Source organism: Pantherophis guttatus, chromosome 1 (genome assembly GCF_059756535.1).
Source record: "Pantherophis guttatus breed Tessera chromosome 1, ASM5975653v1, whole genome shotgun sequence".
In the NCBI taxonomy this organism is placed as follows: Eukaryota; Metazoa; Chordata; class Lepidosauria; order Squamata; family Colubridae; genus Pantherophis; species Pantherophis guttatus.
The window spans coordinates 125,593,411-125,616,105 of NC_142063.1; the positions used below are offsets into that span (position 1 = coordinate 125,593,411).

The window sequence follows — 22,695 nt, forward strand, 5'->3', positions numbered from 1 at the left end:
CTAAGCCAAATATGAGGTTTTTCATTTATGCATCATGCATTTATACTCCTCTATTCTATTCTATTCTATTCTATTATACTCCACATAGTTATACTAGTTCGCTTCATTAGATAAGTTTCGTAATCATAATATCAAAAGATATGCATGTGGTTTCCTATATCGGGTGTTGTGTATTCCATAGCACTATTTCCCTATTTATATTTGTTTTTGCTTTTAGGTTTTATATAAAAGCAAAGTGTAGATATGCTGCACAGTATTTAAATGACAACTGTTCAGTGAGTACAAATTACAGATTACATCTAGGAACATTTATTCACTTGCCTTCCACATTATGTATGTGTATTGCTATATAAACAACTACATACACACACACACACACACACACACACACAGAGAGAGAGAGAGAGAGAGAGAGAGAGAGAGAGAGAGAGAGAGAGAGAGAGAGAGAGAGAGAGAGAGAGACCAAAAATAAGAACAGAGGCTATAGTTTTGTAAAAATGTTTTCTGGTGAAACCCATGTTCTGGTGCCTGTGTGCTGGTGCACAACAAATGATAACTAATACTATTGTGTGTGATTTAGCATTCCTGCATGTCTGATAAGAATTTAATCATAAGACTCCTTAATTTCTCAATTGAAAAGCATTTCATAATGTAGAGTATAAACTTTTAAGTTAATGTTTAGCATGGGGACAAATATGAAATAGCAAACTTACAACATTTTGGACTGATCTCGTCGTACAAAAACTTGACAAAAGTCTTTATTTCCTCTAAAGATTAAGAAAAAGTAATATTGTACATTAAAGTAATAAATTCTCCAATGTTCCTGATTGGCTCATGTTTTAAGGCAGACTCAAACAGAGAGGAAAAGCATCAACACAACATATTCACCTCCTTGTTTTTCCTCCCTTCTCCTATTCTGCCCATTCATTGAAGGAACCACTATGTCTTAATTTAATTTAAAGCTTTTGAATTACACACACACGCACACACATACACACACACACACTTTCATGTTTTCCTAACCAAGAAAAACATTGAATATGTAAAAACCCTGGAATTGGACCCATTTGCAATTGGACAGGTATTCCTTGTTAACAATTACCTCATTTAGCAACCCTTTGCAGTTACAACAATGATGAAGTAACTTTATAATTAAGTCTCTCATTTACAACCTTTGCAGGTCTCTAAAACAAAGGTGAAGTAAGATCATAAGCACAGTTGCAAGTTCACTTTTTAACCATTTCCTTTAATGACTGAATTGTCGGTCCCAACTGTGGTCACTAAACAAGTACTGTCCATACCTATGCTGTCAGTGTCAACACTTCAAACTGCATTTACTCTAGTGCTGACATAAGAAGGAGAAGCAAAGGCATCTGGAAAGGGACGTTTGACTTTTCACCTACTTATTTTCCCTGGAGATAATATCCCCTAGGAGATGGGATGGGAGGGGGGAAATTCCTTTGAGCTGGAGTAGATTAGGGGTAGAATGACTTGGAAGGTGGCCAATGAGTGCAGGGGAGTGGGGAATGGAAAGGGAGGGTTTTGGGGCTGGACGTCAGTGTTGGCTTCGATTGGAGTCGGGTTGTGCTTAATAAATAGGAGTTTTTCTTCAAAGACTTTGTTTGAAATGCAATTTATTTGAGACAACCTCGAAACTTGACAGTCAGTTGCTATTCATAAGTATTTGTATGTTTTAGACAAAGCATAGAAATTATTTGAGCATTATTTATTTTTCTTCTTGTCATTCCATTTATGCAACATCCAATCAAGGAAATGCACAGTTAAAAAGATTGGCTGGAATTGATGTGGATGGTGGGAAAAACTTAAGGACAACATCAGGACAGAAGGTAAAAAAGAAGAGGCATATTATGTGGCTAGACAGGTTATTGGAAATATTGATGATGAGAAGGAAATAATGGGATCTCTCTCTAGCAGCTCTAAGCATCTGGCCTAAATACTAGGAATAGATGCCATCCTTCTAATATATTTTCACTGTTAGGTTACAATTCTATGACTTGAAGAATAGCAATCAGACATCATAGAATAGTTAGAAGCTTCTTCTTTGTGTTTATCTATTTACCTATCTATCATCTATTAATCTAATTTTATGGATGTACCATATGCTATTGCTGCTATTACTAAATTGAAATGCTAGTAGTTAATGGAATTTATGTCCATTAATAATCTGTTGTATATTGCAGTAATTTTAACATTTGTCACTACTGCTTACTGAATAATGTCCTTCCAAAATGCAGAATGTGGATTTTGGACCTCTAGTAAGGTTTTTTGACAAACTACTTTTGACCGATGCTGATTTATTCCCCCAAATTGTCCTGTATTGTAAATATTACAGATGGGAGCTTCTGTTTGCAAGTACAATTTATTTTGTGTTAAAGTTATTTCTGTTAAGAAAGAAACTGTCTAAGAACAAGCTTTGTAATAAACAGCTTAGAACCTGGGTAATAAATAAACATTATCTAATACTGTATCTCGTAGTTTTTTGGAAGATATATGTTCCATGACTCATGGATTTTCAGACTCTAAATTTTATTAAGATGAACTACAGCCAGGTAAATGATCTAACCAAAAAAACTTGTTTCTCAAATTAAATGTAAATATGTCAAAAGAATCTGAAGTAGCTTTAGTTAACCTTATCCCCCAATAAAACTGGGCAACACAGAAAAAGTCTGTGTCAACATGATTCACTTCCTTTACTTCAATAATTCAGTAAATTCTCTTTCTCTCTTTGGCTTCCCAATCTACCCATCAGTCCTGAAATTTGCTGTGCTCCACCAGCCAAGTACAGGACTAAAAAGATCTGGCCTCATTAGCTTCTGAGATCAGCCAGAACTAGTTAGACACAGCAATCTGCTAAGGCTGTATTTATTTACTCAGGCTTACTTACTAACTATACTTAGTGATATTTATTCAGAGGTAAAATGCCTATGATGTAATAAAGTATAACAATTACAACTAACAGCCAATCAAACTTTAGTAGGATTGAGATGTGAAGGTCATTATCAGTTCAGTTTATCATTATCACCATTTATTGGTTTATCATTATTTCTATCATGTCATACAACAGGTGGAGTTGACTGAAGCATTGGGCAAACACAATGCATTTGTCTGTATACAAAATCTCATACTTAGGAAAAACAACATAGAAGATAATATAACTGCTTTATTTCAACCAAAACCTGTTCAGATGCAAGAATTTTACTAATTGTTGTTATTCTGGTGGATTGGATCTAATACCTCTGGAGCTTCCCCAGTCAAAGGTGCTCAATAATTAGTCCAATAATTCTGGTGTTGAGATGAGTTTTCCTAGATAATTCATGCTTCTCTCTACAAAAGAAATATATATATATATATATAATTTTGTTACCAATTTGTAGTCACCACACTTAGATTTGTGGTATCTGTCAGCCTGGTTAGCCCTGTCAGATCACTGTGCTGACTTGGACTATCATAACCTTCCATTTTGATGGAATGGGATCCAGCATGGTATAGTGGTGGAACTAGGGTGGGAAGATTGGACTCAGCTGGGCCTTCAGCCACGTAGTTGACTTGTAGACCTTGTAAGAGAAGAATCATGTTAATCTATGGTAGCAAAAAATCTGGATTTCTTTTTCCAACCAACAACTTCCTTTTTATGACTCTGTAATCCCTTAACAGGGTGAACTCCTGTTACTTCTCCCAGCTTCTGCCAACCTAGCAATTTGAAAGCACGTAAAAAATGCAACTAGAAAAATAGGGACCACTTTGGTGGGAAGGTAACAGTGTTCCGTGCGCCTTTGGCATTTAGTCATGCTGGCCACATGACCATGGAGATATCTTTGGACAGTGCTGGCTCTTCAGTTTAGAAGCAGAGATTAGCACCACCCCCTAGAGTCAAGAACGACTAGCACATATGTGCGAGGGGAACCTTTACCTTTAATCTCTTAATTCATGGTAAATTTTATTAAAAGAAATAAACTTTCAAACTTCACTTGGAGGATTTGAACAAGTAAGCAAACCTAGATCTCAAACTGATGAAAAGTTCATTCAGTTTTTCAACAGAAGGATGATCGTTCTGTTTTGATAAAGTTAGAGCCATGTCCTTTCTGAATCAAGCACAATATATATGGAGAGATCTGTGTTCGCCTAATTTTAGTTTTTGCCAAATTGAATTTCCTGGATTCCTTTTCTGTTGTTCCTGGGAAAGCTTATGTGATAATTTTCATCCTTACTTAAACATGCAAACCTTGGATTTTCATGGTAACACCCAGGGTTATCTTTCTAGCTTCTGTTTCTATTACAGTTGCCTTAAAAAAAAAATCAAACAAATAGACCTAACAACTCAGTTACAAAAAAAACCAACAAAACAACTTTCTGTAATTTAGTTCTAAAGCCTACTGACAGGTTAAGAATTCTAAATTGTTCAGCTGAATGAGCCCCGGTAATCATTCTAAAAACTTAGGTCATAGACAGTTCTGGGTTGCAGATGCCCCTTTGCAAGAAAGAGCAGGAAAAAACCGGCAGGGAGTGGAAATGACTGGCAAGGAGATTAGAAAGCTTGCCTCCTATTTTTAGAATAGCAACAAAATCATCAAGAGTATTAGCCCTTCGGGCATGTCAATGGTAGCTTAACTCTTTGAAGCTTCAGATGACTTAGAAAAGAAAGAAAAAAGACTGTGGTGAACAAACCTCTATTGAAAATACTTATACTGAAGTACTTTTCTCCACTGTTTTAATTCAGAAGATGGACATTTAGGACACAGACGTGTTAATATGTGCATAACCCTTTACATGTATAAAAATACTTTAAAATAAAAATGTAGGTTAAAGTGTTGTAAATGGCTTAATAATCACAATTAAATTTTGACTGGCACCAACAGAGGCAGATTTGTACATAAACAGAGCTTTATTTGCTTATCTTTACTGAGGGAAGTAAGTTGAGTCATGGCAACTGTACTTCTCTCCTTGTTGGTTTGAAATATTTTGTTGACTCAACTTCCAGACTACTCTACCTGGATGACTGAGAATCTTCATTGACTTAAGACAGTTAAGCATTTTGCTTTGCAAAATCTAGAGAGAATGCTACATGGTTTAGTTTCCTTTTAATAACAGATTGTTAGCAGTTTCTGTTTTTCTCATATTCAATTAAGAATGCAATTGAATTGGAAAAAATAGATCTGTTAATGAACCTGCATTAGATTCTCTAAGTAACCTGTTGGAATCAGTCTCTTTTCAGACCAGCTAAATTCCCTTTCAAAAACTCTCAAAGTCAAGTGTGGCACCAGCAAAGATCTCAGGGTACAGGATCAGAGATACTTGGGAGCATCCAGGAGTCCTGCCCATCAGATTGTTGAGTGCAAATTCCTATTTGTTCAGTTGGGCACCAAGAGGGTTCAGTGGGGACTGTTGCTGTTGTACTAGCCTCTCTGCTGTGCAGCAACCTCCCTGACTGAGCTTCTTGACTCTGGCTTGGTTGGTGGTAGATTTCCTGGGGAAATCCACCCAGGCTTATGATCTTGGGGAATCTTAACTTGCCTTCCCTAGGCATAGGGTCTGAGGCAGCTTGGAAGTTCATGGCCAGCATGGACCTGTCCCGAGTCATCCAGGGCCACATTCATAATAGTTCTCATATGCTTGACCTGGTTTTTCTGTTACAACAGCGGCAAGATGCTCTGGATTTGGAGAAGATATTGATTTCTTTCCTGTCATGATCAGAACACCCCATGGTGAGTCTCCAGTTCATTGCACGATAAAATAACTCAGATTCGGGAAGGCTTGGTCTCTGACTGGGTAGGTACAGACGGAATGATGGGTGGCGGTCTTGAGACTGTCATTTGGGAGGAGTTCGACCCTGTTGCTCCTGAGGACGTGGACAGGATACTGAGGTGGCTGAACGCGAACACATGTTTATTGGACCTGTGTCCCTCCTGGTTGGTGCTGGCCTCCTGGGAGGTTACGCGAGGCTGGCTCCAGGGGATTATCAATGCTTCTTTGAGTGAGGATGTCCTGCCATCTGCCTTGAAAGAGGCGGTGGTGAGGCCCCTTCTCAAGAAGCCTGCTCTGGATCTGGCTGTTTTGGCTAACTATTGTCCGGTCTCCAACCTTCCCTTCTTGGCGAAGGTTGTTGAGAGTGTGGTGGCGCGACAGCTTCCTGGGTACCTGGATGAAGCTGTCTATCTGGATCTGCTCCAGTCCGGCTTCAGGCCTGGGCACAGCACGGAAACGGCATTGGTCACGTTGGTGGATGATCTCTGGAGGGTTCGGGATAGGGGTTGCTCCTCTATCCTGGTCCTGTTAGATCTCTCAGCGGCTTTTGATACCATCGACCATGGTATCCTGCTGCGCCGGTTAGAGGGGTTGGGAGTGGGGGGAACTGTTCTGCGGTGGTTCTCTTCCTATCTCTCCAACCGGTCGCAGTCAGTGTTGGCAGGGGGCAGAGGTCGACCCCTTGTTTGTGGGGTGCCTCAGGGGTTGGTCCTCTCACCCCTTCTGTTCAACATTTATGTGAAACCGCTGGGTGAGATCATCCGTGGCTTTGGGGTGGAGTTCCATCAGTACGCTGATGACACTCAGCTGTACATCTCCACCCCAGGCCATCCCAATGATGCCCTTGAAGTGGTGTCCCAGTGCCTAGAGGCCGTGTGGATCTGGATGGGGAATAACAGGCTTCGACTCAACCCTTCCAAGACCGAGTGGCTGTGGCTTCCGGCATCCTGATATAGCCAGCTGGTGCCATCACTGGCTATTGGGGGCGAGTTATTGGCCCCCACAGACAGGGCTCGCAACTTGGGCGTCCTCCTGGATGCACGGCTGTCTTTAGAAGAGCATATGACGGCCGTGGCCAAGGGGGCTTTTTATCAGGTCTGCCTGATTCGCCAGTTGCATCCCTTTCTGGATCAGGATTCCTTATGCACAATCACTCAGGCGCTCGTCACTTCCCGCCTGGACTACTGCAATGATCTCTACATGGGGCTCCCCTTGAGGACCACCCGGAGGCTCCAACTGGTGCAGAATGCGGCTGCGCGGGGGATTATGGGAGCGAGGGGGTGCTCCCATGTGACACCTCTCCTGCGTGAGCTGCATTGGCTTCCAGTGGTCTTCCGGGTACACTTTAAAGCGCTCCATGGCATAGGACCTGGGTATTTGCGGGACCGCCTTCTGCCGCTGATAGCCTCCCACCAACCAGTACGCTCCCACAGAGAGGGACTCCTCAGGGTGCCGTCAGCCAGGCAATGTCGGCTGGCGACCCCCAGGGGGAGGGCCTTCTCTGTGGCAGCTCCTGCCCTCTGGAACAATTTGCCTCCGGAGATACGAAGATCTCCGGGCCTTTCGCCGTGCCCTGAAAACTTTTCTTTTCCATCAAGCAGGGCTAGTGTGAACCCCCTCCCCCTTTTTTAGTCTTTTTTAGTTTTTTAGTTTTTAAATTGTCATTGGGTTTTAATTGAATTGTTTTAAATTTGGGCCAGTTATGTAATTCTTTTAATAATTTTAAATTTTGTATTGGTATGTGTTTTAGTTCTGGCTGTGCACCGCCCTGAGTCCACTAGGAGAAGGGCGGTATACAAATTGAATAAAATAAATAAATAAAATAAATTGGAAACCCTTACCCCTGGGAGGCTGGGTCTATTAGATCAGCCCACTCCAGGTGACAGATGGACCCAACTGGGTTCCAGAAAGAGCTTGTCATTTTTCTGGAAAGTCTACTCAGTCTGGCAAAGCCTTGGTGGTCACTTGGAATGGAAGAATAATCACAGCTTTGGACAAAATTGCAGAAGAATGGCCTCTCCGTGCCCACAGTTGCCATAACTCCCTATAGTAGAAGGAAGGGCTGAGGAAACTAAAGAGGGCTAAGAGATGCCTAGAACACCACTAGCAAACAATGGGAAGTGAAGACAATCCGGCATGAGCTAGAGCTGCTGTTATAGCTTACCTTGTGGTGATTATAGCTGCAAAACGTAACTATTTCTCTGTCCTTACTGTATCTGCAGATAAGTCTCCCAGCAGCCCTGTTTTGGGTGACTCTGTCTCTCTTCGGAGGGGATAATATTGAGAGTCATTTACAGGGTCGCTGTGAGAAATATGCTGTACATCTAGCAGATAAATTTGCTTTTATTCACTTTATGTTGGAGTCCAACCTTGGGGCAGGATCAATGGAAGTTACGTGGGCTGAGCCGCCCGAGGGGAGTTTGATCCCATTGAACCTGAGGAAGTGGACCTTGCAGCTACTAATTCAGCCACTTCTGTGTTAGATCTGTGCCTTTCCTGCTGGTTAAGACTGCTTAGAGAAGAAGTATGATTGGGTCTGGGTAGTAGTTATTCTTCCTTGAGGAAGAGGCGCTCCCACCGGCTCTTAAGGCGGCAGTGGTAAATCCTCTCCTCAAGGAGACATCATTTGACTAAACTAGTTTGAACAGTTATCATATGAAGGTATTTCCTTACTTAAACAGAGAAACAAAATGACCAAGGATGGGTGGGGGGGGGAAGCAGTGGGAGTGGCAGTGACTTCTGACTTCCTGCTGGCTTCCCCACTGAGTTTCCTTGTAGGAAGCTGGCAGGGATCATTGGTAATGACAATCTCGTGATTGCCTCTCCAACACAGCTTTGCTAAATTTCAAACTCATGGGAGTAATGGGTTCTGGATTTTTGATGTATTCATTACATTTAATTTGATGAAACGCTCCAGTAATTCGAGAGTTTGAAAACGTGCTAACCAAGAGAGAGATGAGAAACATGCATTCAGCCAACATTCCAAACTGGAAGATAGGAGAGTTTTAGTAGTATATAGATTTGAAATCCAAACAATACCTTAAGGAAGCAACTGCACATTTGTATAAACTATAAACAACTTTGAGATTCCTTTTAATGAGCTTTGCAGAAAGAGGTATTTTGAAGGAATCAACTTCAGTTACTTCGAATGGTCCCCTTTCTAAGCTAAATTTCCAGGAGATAATTTTATTGTCGTAGTAATAGAAAAAAACATTTCAGTAGAGCTTCCCTGAATTCCTCCTTAGTTACCATCACAGAGTCATAAAGTGTAAGATCAGGGTTCCATACAACAACAAGGCTGATTTACCACATTCTTTAAAAATCAAACAACTACGTACCTTGCCTGATAAAGGAAATGCTACCTATATCAGTATTTTATAATAGGTCTATGACTACGTAATAAAATTGCTTTTGAAATACATATTGCCATGATGATGGGATATCTTGTTAAGACCATCATGGCCAGAATCTAGAAGTATAAAACTACACCACTGGAACAATGGGAGTACTAACTGAGCATAATCTTCTCTGAACTCAAGCTTACTTTTAAGTAAACACAGAAAAATCTACTAGTTACTAGAGTAACTTATAGACACTTTTGTGTTTTCTATTTTTGCAGTATTTTTGTTACCACTTAATTGATCCAAATCCTGTTCTCTTTCAAATTTTCTTGTTAAAACTGGATTTTAAGGGAGTTCATTATCTCAGGTGCTTGTAAGTCAACCTTTCCTCACTAATTACTCATTACTACTTTCTCTTTAGCGTTCTTTTGCCTGCAGATATATTTGTAAACAGCCTGTTTCCCAACCCTTAATCCTTCTGACCATCCTTAAGTCATTCTGGTTTGCGCTGCTTTTAATGTTTTCCGTTTGCAAGTTTAATTGACCTTTCACATTCCCAGTGTTTAATTTACCATTTCATCAATAATATTAATACTGTGAATATTAATATGTGGTGCTTTCATTATTGGGATGCTTCAGAAAAATGTAATATGTCAGCAGCCAGAGCTGATTAGAATGAAACTAGATAGGAGAAAGGAAAGAGAGAAGTGAAATCTTGTAGCAATGAAATAATTAAGCAAGGTCTTCTGTACAAAAGAATGTTCATGGCCCAAATGTCTAGAAAGATAATACATGTTTACCATCCCTTCCCACACCCTTTTTTTACCTACATCTCCATAATAGAGTATAGTTTTAATTCCTATTGGAGAAAGTCCCATATTTAAATTTCATCTTTAATGCACATTGTAAAGGCAATGTAAGGATGTGTTAACTTTTGATAAGCAAGGCATTCATTTAATATGTGGCGTATGCTCAGGAACTGCAGAACAGTTGTATAAAATGGCCAGGGCCACATTCTGCATTTGGGCATCATCAGGATATTTTGTGATAAAAAAATCAAGCTTATTTTAGAATATATGTTACAATTTTCAGATCTTTCTTTATCTCACCGCAGATCAGCAATCAGGATCTGGGAGGCTCTGCTAGCTGCAAAAAAAGAAAGAAAAAGAAAAAGAAAAGAGCCTTGGGACAATAAATTACCAATTCTTGGTATATGTTTGGAAAGAAGATGAAGTATTGCATAAAATTTGTATATGGCCTTTGTCAGCTGGAAAATCAGAATACAGCAGTATTTAAAGAAGGCTGGTCCCATGAGTCTTTTACCCTTATCTAACTGTATAAATAGCAATCTTTCATTAGGTGCAGTTTTCACCATCACAGTAGGTGGAAGAGGTCATACCTGATAACTGTTTTGAATATTCCTTTTTCTTTTTAATTAATTTTTCACAGAATAAAAATAATACAAATGTAAAAGAAGGAAAAGTAAAAGAAAAATAAAGTAAAAAAGTGATAAGAAATAAAAGAGACAGAAAAGAAAGAAAAATAAAGATTTAGAATAGAATAGAATAACAGAGTTGGAAGGGACCTTGGAGGTCTTCTAGTCCAACCCCCTGCCCAGGCAGGAAAGCCTACATCACTTCAGACAAAAGGTTATCCAACATCTTCTTAAAAATTTCCAGTGTTGGAGCATTCACAACTTCTGCAGGCAAGTTGTCCCACTTATTAATATTCTAACTGTCAGGAAATTTCTCCTTAGTTCTAAATTGCTTCTCTTCTTGATTAGTTTCCACCCATTGCTTCTTGTTCTACTCTCAGATGCTTTGAAGAATAGTTTGACTCCCTCTTCTTTGTGGCAACACTTAAGATATTGGAACACTACTATCATGTCTCCCCTAGTCCTTCTCTTCATTAAACTAGACATATGCAGTTCCTGCAACTGTTCTTCATGTTTTATCTTTGAGTCCCCTAATCATCTTTCTTGCTCTTCTCTGCACTCTTTCTAGAGTCTCAATATCTTTTTTACATTGTGGCAACCAAAACTGAATGCAATATTCCAAATGTGCTCTTACCAAGGCATTATAAAGTGGTATTTAAAGGATATAAAGATATAGATTGGTTATAAATGAATTTATATTTTATACTCTGTCTCTAAGGTTATAGCATGGCTGCCTTCTTTCCATACTCTACCATATTGATTATCATCAAACCTATAAATTCCACGTTCATTTTTTTTCCATTTTCAGCAAAAAGCCCACAAAGGGTTTCCAGTCACTAGACAATGCTGTTTCCCTAATCAAACAGGCCAATTTTACCATCTCTGCATATTCTGTCATCTTTACCAATCCTTCCTCCATTATGAGAATTTAACAGGCTTTCTATCTTTGCATAAGTGATAATCTCACTGCAGTTACCATGTTCAAAAATAATCTTTCAAAAATCTTTTTTGTTTGTCTGTTCATTAGTCCCAGCAAGAAAAGTTCTGGTTTCCATTTAATCTTTAAAGTTGTTCACATTATTATATGTATTTGAACTGAAAATTATCTCTCTCTCTTTTTTTTACAAATCCAACAAACATGATAAAATGACCTTTCATGTTTTCCATATTTTCAACATAAATTTGAATAGTTTTTCTGGTGTCATATACCAACGCTATATCCTTTTATAAAATTGTCTTTTTCAAGAGAAAAGACAATATTGTATAGGAAAATGCGGATGTCTTTTTAAGATACTTTCCCCCATAATGTACTACTATTCATGTGAGGTTTATTTAAGGCAGTGATGTGTGAAATCACATCATCAGAAAAACTAAGCTGATGGCATTAGCTGAAATGTCTAATCTGTCTTGATCTTTATACTAGATTTAAGTAAAGATTAGCTTTTGAAAATTATTAGTGGCCCTCATGAAGTACATGCAACGTTCCAAGAGGAAATATCTTTTGAGGAAGATGGAAATTCCCCTTTACACACACACACACATAAACACACACACAGAGAGAGACAGAGAGACAGACACACACACAGACACACACACACAGAGAGAGAGAGAGACATACCTACAGACTTACGTAAATACACAAGGTAACATTTGCTACTGCCGTAACTTCAAAGATAAAGATGAGATAAGGAATAATATAGTTCCAGGAAATATACAGCCATCACCACTTCTGTGGCCTAGAGATTTCCCAATGCAGAAGGAAGATTTTTAATCTGCATACATGTTAGTGAATGGTCTATAAACACTCAATTTGTTCTCTCAAAAATTGGGGATGAGAAAGTGCTATCCAAAGCCCAGTGAATCTTCTGTTGCTCTACCCCAACTTTTCTGAATTCTACTCTAAATTAATATTTGCCTGAGTTTCTTCTTAATCTGTTGATAGTTGAAGGAGAGGTTTTTTGTATATATTTTTTTCAATAGATTCTTTGAGCCCCGGAATCAAACTTCTGGAACCCAAACAAATCTCTCACTTTTGTTCATTTGGATTCCAAGGATTTCTGTAACTTATTAAACCTGTTTGTAAGAACGCACTGAATTTGTCAATGAGAATGTTAATAGATTGCGAAAACATCTAAAAGATACCAATTGATGGAGCCAAGATCTAAATTTAAACCCAAATAAAACTCAGTCTTATATATAGTCAAATGTGTTCTTCCCAATCAATTCTGTTATGGAAACCAAAACCTAGGTAGCAGACTTGTTTTCATATCGAGACCTCCAAGAAATGTTGCTGGAGAAAAAGAAGCAAGTTTCTCTATTTCAAAGGCCATAAACAATGCCCAGAAATACAAAATATACAGGGATGGTATTCACTTACCTTTACTACCTGTTCGCAAATGGGAGCGCACACAGAGCATCAAAAATGGGACGAGATGACATCTGGATGGGGGGGGTGGAGCCTCCAGCAACTGCCGCTACCGATTTGCCCGAACCGGTAGAACCAGCTAAATAGCACCACTGGAAATATAGCTCAAAACTGTGGTAGCAGTGCTCCTGCTATGGCAACTGCTGCCTACCTAGTTAAAACGGAGGGAAGCTAAAGTCATGAAGCCTTGGGAGATGCTAATCATTTCATTAGAAAAGTGGATAAGATTCTGTGTTTTCAAAATGATAGGGCTTTAATCCAGTTGTTCTTGCATGGTGTATGGTCTTGGTGTTCTATGGTCCTTGGACCACTGGTAGAGTGATTTCATTGGAATAGTGACTACTATCCAGTTTCTCTGTCACCAGGACAGGCAGGGCATCTTTTCCAGAGGGCAAAAATGGACAACATCACCCTCTATTAATTTCCAGCAATGTCAGGGCACACTTCTGTGATCCACTTCTAAAATACTATTTGGACTGGAGTGTTTTATTTTGTTGCAAGCTACCTTCAGCAGTTAACTGCAGAAGAAGGAACTCCCTTTCAATTGGGTCAAAGCTGATCAAGCACTCTAATCTATATATTACTGAAACTCTCATCATGACATTTAACTGGAAGAACCAGTGCATCATAAGGCAACCATTTTTTAAGCAAGGTATTAATTGTGGAACTGAGCTCTACTTTCAGACAGGTTGAGGCATACTAATTTTTTACAGGGGATTTAAAAACACCCTTCAAGCAAGATTTCACGTTGGACATGTCTCTGTCAAATATTCATTTGGAAACTGCCATCCTTTGTTTATTTTTGCCAAACTGATTAAACTGCTGTAAGGCTAAGCATAGCAACCAACTGCAAGTAGGTATTTGTGTGTAACCAAGTAAAGACAGATGTTGAAGGCAGGCAGTATTAAAATAGGGAATAGTGTATCCAATCCTCTTCTTTCCTGATGCTAAACTGCTCCAGATGCCGTAGGAGGTTTTTTCTTTAAACTCAGGGGAGACTTACGCAGTGTGGCTCATAAGTTAGTAGAACCTTTTTTTCTACCTTGTTTCCCCGAAAATAAGACCCTGTCTTATATTTTTTTGAACCCCGAAATAAGTGCTTGACCTTATTTTCAGGGAGATCTTATTATTTTGGGGGGAGGCTTACTTTAGCGCATGCGCTCAAAAGCCCAATTGGGCTTATTATCAGGGGATGTCTTATTTTTGGGGAAACAGGGTAATTTTATTGGGTTTTTTTCAAAATAGCTTTTAAAATGTTATTTGTATTTATTTTATACTGGTACTCCTACCATAATCAGGAAACTTTTCCCAGCCAAGAGCCACACTTAACATTTTGCTAAGCTGAGGTCAAAGTATCATCACATCCTAGATACACAGAGCTCAGTTTAGTTGAATTTATTAGTCATAGAGCAGTTCAAATAAAATTCAAAATTAAAACATACAAATCCCAATATTGAGTACTGCGTGTGAACAATATAAAAATCTGCAAAACCTATGAATAGCAAACTAATTGATACTTATTGCTGCTTATTGATATACTATGGCGTGTAGTACAGACAAGTGGAGTACCTAGCTCCATTCATTGACACAAATTTCAATTGATCAGACAGTAAATGAATCTGAGCCACATGACATTAATCGAAGAGTTCCTGGCATAAAATAGCATAATAAGAACAGTACAACATGGCTCAGTGTCTTGATTGTTCCTGTGTCACCAGGCACAGTTTTGTTCAAATGGAATATGGCCAGGGCTTACTTTTTAAAAGCTTGGGAATTCTCTTGTCTTTTTTTAACTGAAATGTCTGCTTTAAAGCTTACACTATAGTTTTCAACTATCACCTACGATGGGAGTAACTGAGAAGTATTTTTCAACATTAATGATGCAAGAGGACTTTGAAATCCAGAAAAAAAAAGCCAGTTGCTCACCTGTGTTTTAAATTATAAAATTTTTTTTATGTTTAAGTATTTTTCCACCATAGTTTCATAGGAAATTCATCCCAAGATAATTGGCTCAATTGAAACATGAAAGTCAGATAATTTTGTTCTGTAAAACTATCTGTGAAAGCTATGGTTATACTACTTGAGGTAAGAACAGTGGATAACATACTTGGAAAAGTTGCCAAGGTAACAGGTAACAGAGCTGGAAGGGACCTTGGAGGTCATCTAGTCCAACCCCTTGCTCAGGCAGACCTATACTAGGGATTTGAATCACTGACCTTTCTAGATCCAGTTAGATTTTAAAAAAAGATTATTATGATAGAATCTAATGTCATTTTAAAATTGGGTCAGCTTATTGAAGTAAATGGTACACTACCGCATTATGTCCAAAAACCTGTCATTTCTTTAATCTAGCCTTCCCCAACCTGATGCCTTTTAGATGTTTTGGACCAAACCGCCATAATTCCCACTTGGGAATTCTGTGAACTGATATTTAAAACTTCTGGAGGGGTTACCCAATTACAGAAGGCTGGATAATTCTAAGACGAAAAACTGTATTGGTTGACATATGTGTATAGTGAAGTACTATCTCCCCAAATCTATTAAATAAATAAATAAATAACCCCTCCATTTTCTTTAGGCTTTTTAGAAGAGTCTCTTGACTGAATGGAATGTAAAGGGGATTGAAACACATGCATTCAAAATTTGCATTTCTGTCAACTTTGCCTAACATGCAATTTGCAATGCAGGAAACTTCAGAGCTTTCTGTAATGCTTCAGGGCTAAAAACCGATCTGACCCAGTCCAGACAAATCACATCAAGATACTTTGGGTACTATGTCTCTACGTATTTGCTTTAGCACTGCTACAAATCAAGATGAGAAACACCCTTGGCAGTTTTTTTTTAAATAAGAGGACGTATCCCATCCCCATAAAAAGATATATATGTGTTCTTGTAAATGTCTGCGTGTGTATTCAGAGCATTACATGGTCTTGTTTTGTGTGATGGCTTTCAGTTGCTGTAGTAAAGGCATTTGTATTATTGCAAACTGTTTCCTGTTTGCCGTTCTTAAATTATAGTAAGCAGATGAAGTGTGATTGATTTGGTCCAACATATACTTTCTTGTGATCCTCATTGAAATAGCCAATATCCAACCCACTACAATCTATATTTTGGCCTGATCTTGTCTCAGATATGCTAGGTTGCTTTGCAGACCAGTGGGGGAAAGGGGATTATTCCGTGTGCAGTGCGCAAGTGCACACGTTTGCCCACTGATCACGTGAGTGGGGATGCACGTGCACTCGCCCACCATTTCTGCGACCTGATTCTGAAAGGCTCAAGGCCCGGTAATGGCCCTGGTTTGAGGACCCTGGTTTACCCTACATATAATGCAGTGTCAACTGTGATTCTCCTTCTTTCCACAGAGTAGGAAACCTCTGATCAAGATCTGTATTACGTGGCTAGAAGAGATGGAAATGTCAAACAATGCATAAACAATAAAGCAGTGCCCCTCAATCTTTTGGGCACCAGGGACTGGCTCCATGGAGACATTTTTCTGTGGACTGGATGGGTGTGGTTTCATGTGCTGTCTGCATCACATGGATGGGGCTTTGCTTGTTTGTGTAGCCGAGTTTCTGGCATGCCACGGACTGCTGCCACTGCTGCGCCACGGACCAGGGTTTGGGGACCCCTGTACTAAAGCATATGTGTCTTCCACATAACTCTGGTAAATGTCTGATAACATTTAGTTCTTACTTATCCTTCTCATTTACATTAGGTAAATGAAGCTGTTAATGAGATTAGAGGACTAAATATTCTGGGAAGACATTAGAGGACTAAATATTCTGGGAAGTGTCTATATTGGTGGCTCCTTACCTTTCATTGTTTAGGCTTCAAATGATCAAGTGCAGTGTTTGGAATATTTTAAGGGTCAACTTTCTCTTTAGAGATTACAGTAGAATTGGTTGTGTTTCTGGACAGGTTTTTATTTTTTATCTATTTGGTCTTAACCTGATTTCCTATTATTATCCATTCATTTTTCACCTGAAATTTCTCTACATTTGTACAGTCTACATTTGTATCCCTCTTTCTGATGTTTACAGTTGGTGGGGTGGGGAGAAGTGATACATTTTCAGGCATATCTTCAAAGTCTTGCCCAAAAGAGAGTTAAATAAACGTTCTTAATTATCACTAAGACAGGTTAAACCCTTGCAGTAATACATTACAATTCTTTGGAGGAGCTGGTTGCTTTTAATTAAGAGCACAATGAAACAGTAGGCTAATAGTTGTTAATTTATTTTACAGCTGTTTTATATTATTGTAAAGCACTCTGCAATCAAATTGTTGTCATGTTATATACAGCATAAGCTCAACAAAATACCCTAGTGGGACAAAAACGTTCTTGAAGGCTTCTAATTCCAAAGTACTCTTAAAGACAAAGTACTCTTAGATCCAAACTCGTGAATATTTGGGGCACATAAAAGGAACCAATGAATCTTATTTCAGAAAAAAACTGGTGTGTCATAGGATGTCAAGCCAATGCAATCAAGTATGTTTCCTTTGATACCACCCACTTGGGACTTAAAGCAAGACTCTGTTCCTGGTCACTATGTACATATTTACAGATTCCCAAAATAATAGTAACAAAAAATGTGTGTGCAGCTCTGGGACTGCTTGTCACGAACCAGGGAACTGTATTCGTCTTTACTTCTACAATCTGCTGCCCAGAGCTGAGGGTTACTGTCTTTTTGTTCCCAATGCTGATGAGATGTGCCTGGCCAGGCTGCTAAATAAATAAATAAATACAATTCAAAAGCAAAAAGCACTTTCAGAGTCACAGTGCCATCATAAAGTCCCTTTTCCTCAGTCCTGGACAGGGCCAGGCTGAGCTTCAATTGCTGGCAGGGGGAAGCCAAAAGCAGCTCCAGAGCCGGGTGCCAAAATGCTCCTTTGCAAGAAACTTGTAAGGTACATTGTACCCCCAAGACCCCTTTGCACTCTCCTGCAACTTCTCACCCCTGGAAGCATATCCTGCAAATCCTTGCCCTCCCCACTTTTTTATTTTGCAGCAAAGAGGTAGCACAAAGGGGCATTTTAGCACCATAGCTCTGGGGCTGCTTTTGGCTTTTATTTTTTCATAGCTGAAGCCCCGTCCCAACTGGGTCTACAGTCAGAGCAAAAAAATGGCGAAGGTCAGCTGGGGCAGTGGGCCAAAAGGGCATAGCTGGGGGTGGTGGTGGTGCAGATAGGGGAAGTTGAAGCATCCCTGTAGTTGTAACTGTAGTGGGTTGTCAAATGTCCAAATTTTGGTCATGTGACCATGGAGTTCTGCAACAGCTGTAACTTCAGGTACAGATGGTAGTTAAGTCCATTCATTCAGCACTGTTGTCATTTTGAACAACACTGTTCAATGAATGGTCGCAACCTGTATGCAGAGAATCTCATCATTTCCATTTGCATTAATGCATACATAGAAACAGAGATTTGCTAAAAGCTCATCCATTTTATTCCCTTGGCACTAATATTTAGTAATATTTACCAAACATACAGTATATAGGCCTTATGATGCAAATTATTTCAGAGTGAGATGTGATGTAAAAACCTATGTGGATGGGAGCAGTATTAATTAGAATCCTTAACAAATGTATTACCAATCCCCAATTATATCCTTTATTCTTAACTTTAGTTTTCTGTATGGGTCTGAAAAAGAAATAACCTTCTGTATTGCACAAATGTGTTGTGGGTAGACTTTTTTAGTGATTCTCAATACTTGTTTTGTCAATGTGTTTGTTAAGGCTTTTTAATTCCTGCTACTTGTCTTTATTGCAAGATTCAGGTATTACAAAAACTAAGAATTGATTAATTCCTTTGTAGAAGAGACTTGGGTGCCCATTACTATGTTTTAACTGAGTTGACACCCTGCACTTAGGTACTCATTCAGTTCTTTCAAAAAAGATGGAATTTCTATGTATCTGATTTAGTATTTGTGATTGTAGAAGTGGTAAACCAACACAGAGGTTGTATCAAATGTTTTGCAGCTATGTACTTACACACAAACACAAACTCAACTGTTTAAACAAAAGAAGAGAATTGTGTCTGGATTACACAAAGATCATAAGTCATCACATAGGTGCAAACATACAATGAAGTATCTTAGGTGGAATTGTTCTAGGAAGAGACTCTTTGAAATCTGCAAGTTAAGAATTCTGTGCAAGGAAAATGCATCCAACGTGATAAAGAATATGGAGGGAATTTGGTGATTGTGACGGCAGATCCAATTCATAGCATGTTAATATAGCACTCTAGGTGTATAATGTAACATGTAATTTCTACACTTCATTTTCCCTATAAAATGATCATTTGGATTGGCATTATGTAGAACTGCTTTCTGATGCATCTTTTATGCCATAGTCATGTTCCCTGACCAGACACCTGATCTCAAACACACAGCTGTTTTCTGAAACCCTGCATAGATTTAAGAGTGTGCACATGTGCTTCAAATGTAATTTGGAGGTTAAGCAATTATGTTTGGCACAAGCATTTCATCAACATTGTCTTAAAGGTTCTTTTTCATCATTAAGGGGAATGCAAAGAAGTAGTGCAAAGAAGTTCCCATAAGGACTTAAATTTATTTTCTTTTATTCTAGGGCAAACTCAGAAAGTTTTATTATTATTTTTTTTTAGCAAATTCTATCATGTAAATGTTAACATAAAAACATCTGTACATTTGCCATGATACACTCAAAAGTGAAACAAATAAGATATAAATACAGATATGGATGTAACATGACAAAGCGCAAAAAATGAAAGAAAATAAAACAACCAACCCAAAATCAAAATTAAATACATGCGCATGAACACTGTGCCAAGAAACTTTTTCTGATGGCTGACTGGTTTGATAAGCTTTGTCACCCTGCCCTTCCCATTTATAACATTATTATTGTTAGCAAACGTTTTCTGCATTCTACAAATATTTCTTTGTTGTCCTTTAATGTGAACCATTACACTTGATAAATGAAGGGGTTGAGAGGGTGGTAGAAAGAAGATTTATGTGACAAGGTTGCATGGTACATTACGTAGACAGGTTACCGAGAGCTAACAGGAGGTGATAGAAAAGTCTTGTGTTGTATTGTAATCCAGCAAGCACACATAGTGTACCTTTTCAAAGGAAAGCCACATGCCTCAGATAATTCAGCACTACTTTAAGGAATGGACAGGATTTAGACGGTGAAAGGGATTGCACGGATTTGTATATTCCTGCCCTGGATACACTGATATGCCCTGTGAGAACAGAGGCATCCCCATCTAAGCAAATCAGTATCAGGCAGGTTGATCTGTGTGAATTTTCAGATATAATGGCCTGAAAAGGGAAGGGGAATGGATCAATGGAGAAGACCCTGAAGGAAATCACATTGTTTTTTCTCAAAAGGTTTAAAGCCCTAAGAAGGCAGCAAGAGTCAAAGCAACTGAGCACACTTGGACAGTGCTGGGGAAAAGAGGGAGCCCTCTGTATTTTAGCTCTTGCTTTTTGTGTGCCAGCAACATGCAGATCTACTTCCATCAGCATGGACAGAGTAGTAGCTAAAGAATCCTTTTGCCCAGAGCATTTAAATACATCTTACATTCCCCAGTTGTACAGCTTTAAAAGAAAGCAAATTGTTGCAGATTAAGCTAGCCCTTTGAGCACTGCCAAAAATAATCAAAGTATGTGTATGATCATCTTAAGATGGAAATAATTTGATAGATATGTTAGGCGCAGAAAAACCATTATAAATAATTCAGGCTGATTGAGATGAGGAAGAGGAGGCTATCCTCCTGAAGTACTCAAAGTCTGGAGAACTCCTGATCAGTGAAGGTGAAAATTAAGAGAACAAGTGTCACACTAAGGAACGTTGTTGACAAATGAAAGAAGTCCTTTATTAAGGAAGGAAGGCCTGGTTATCTGAGTTGCAGCTCCGGGAAGCCAATCAGAGCTTTGGAAAGAATATTTTCTCATGGAACATCGAAGCAGCAGAAATAGAATTTCACACATATCTCCTAGGAGACACTTTTCTCTGACAGCAACATTAGATCTTGACCAGTATACAGGCAATTACAGTGCATCTAGTCTCAGTGCACACTAACAGAGATCTGTTGTCACAGAAGGAATACCATAAATACTGTAACAAAACAGAGCTCTGTTAAACAAAGAAACAAACAGTAAAGCTGTGTCAGGTAGGTTAGAACCAATATTAAGAGTAGTTTGCAATTTCAAACATTTTGAAAAAAATATGTTGAAATACACCGAGGAGAAATTGTAAACTGAGTTGTCCATGCAGAGGCAGCTCTTGAATCGGTTTTACAAAACTAACCACACTGCCCTGTATAGATTGTACTGTTGCATATTTGCTTGGGATTTCTTGAATTTTCATAACCTTTGCCACACAGGAGATTGTTATTGGTTTTTTCTATTTAAAAAAAAAAACTAGTTGAAGGGCTTGATTTTATAGCCTGTATAGATTATGTCTGAAAACAAATGCAAATTCATTTCAACTTTTAAGCTCAGTTTTAAAACGATGCTTGAGAAATTGGGGAAACTAGAATAGCTAGTTAAAAGTGTGACTATAATACAAATATAGTCTAATATAAATTCAAGCTCTCCATCAATATCAAAGAAATCTGTTTGATAAAATACGAATGTGTTATGTATCTCTGGGACTACATCAGATCTTAGCAGAGACAGTATGTAACTGCAATGCATTTAACCACAGTACACTATTACCTTGTTTTTTTTAATGAAAACTGCAATCCAGGCCTTGCTTCCCTTATATTCAATTCCAAGAATCTCCTACAATAAAAAGCTTTAAAAGGACTAAAAATACTGATTGCAATAAATATTTGCATGGCCTCCATCAGCAGATGGAGCGTGCTGATGAGGGGAGGGTTTCTGAGAGGCACAGCTGATTGTTTCTATGTCTACACATATGTCCAAATATCTCCATTAACTGTGTGTAGAAACATCTGAGGATGAGCTGCTGTTGCTGTTGGTCGTCTGCGCTCTCTTTATATACAAATTCAAGAGCTTCATCTGAAAAAGGACAAAAGAAGAGAGATGTTCACAATTTTTTAGTTATTTTGTTTCATTTCAGAGCAGGCCACTATTATTTATTTTTTACTATTTGTATATTGCCACAATCGAGGGAACACTCACTGAAGTAGCTCTCTCCAAAAAAGGAAATTCTGCATTGTTCATGCATGTAGAACAGTATCAGTATTATTTGGATGGATGGAATTCCACACTTGATAAAAACTGTAAAATTATTTTTTTTATTGTAAATTTTTTTTTTTTTTGCCATTACCAATAAGAAATCCATATGTTAGCTTCTACTGTTCATTTTTGATGTTAAAAAACCTGAAAGTTTGCCAGGCTGATCAAATCCAGATGCCTTTCATTAGTTTTTGTTTATGATACTCCTTATGCTAAGAAAAGTGTAACTGATCCATCAGATTCCCATTACAATTGTGTTCTCAGATTTCAGCACATCTATCCTGAGCGAGGTGTTTCTATAGAATGAACATCGTAAGTAGATTCAGGATCAGTATCACATAATCAAATACATAAGGAAAGGGGTACTTTCCTTGAAACTTTGGCACTCATAACATGAGTTTTAATTTAGTTTTTAATTACTTTGAGGATCAGCAGACTTAACGCTTATGAGCATCACTGTAGCCAGCTCCTTGTTTACTTGCTAACATCTATGGAAACAAGGAGCCTGTCGGTATTCTGAGAAGATATGTTTTTCAAGGTCCTTATT

The 22,695-nt window shown here is 38.6% G+C and overlaps 1 protein-coding gene and 1 long non-coding RNA gene across 15 annotated transcripts in view; one reads left to right on the forward strand and one right to left on the reverse strand.

The window, feature by feature from the left end:
* The first annotated feature begins 5,658 nt into the window (after window positions 1–5,658).
* LOC148116562 (uncharacterized) lies at window positions 5,659–16,438 on the forward strand. The gene is made up of 2 exons (XR_015731103.1): window positions 5,659–5,723; window positions 16,327–16,438. It is a non-coding gene; the product is annotated as an uncharacterized LOC148116562 (long non-coding RNA).
* A 3,072-nt stretch (window positions 16,439–19,510) lies between these two features.
* Window positions 19,511–22,695, reverse strand: part of CLASP1 (cytoplasmic linker associated protein 1) — a 236,845-nt gene continuing 233,660 nt past the window's right edge. For all 14 annotated transcript variants that reach the window (XM_087881742.1, XM_087881736.1, XM_087881743.1 and 11 more), the window contains one exon: window positions 19,511–21,968. In XM_087881742.1, the coding sequence (XP_087737868.1) occupies window positions 21,882–21,968 (87 nt within the window). In that variant the 3' untranslated portion in view covers window positions 19,511–21,881. The remainder of the gene's footprint in view (window positions 21,969–22,695) is intronic.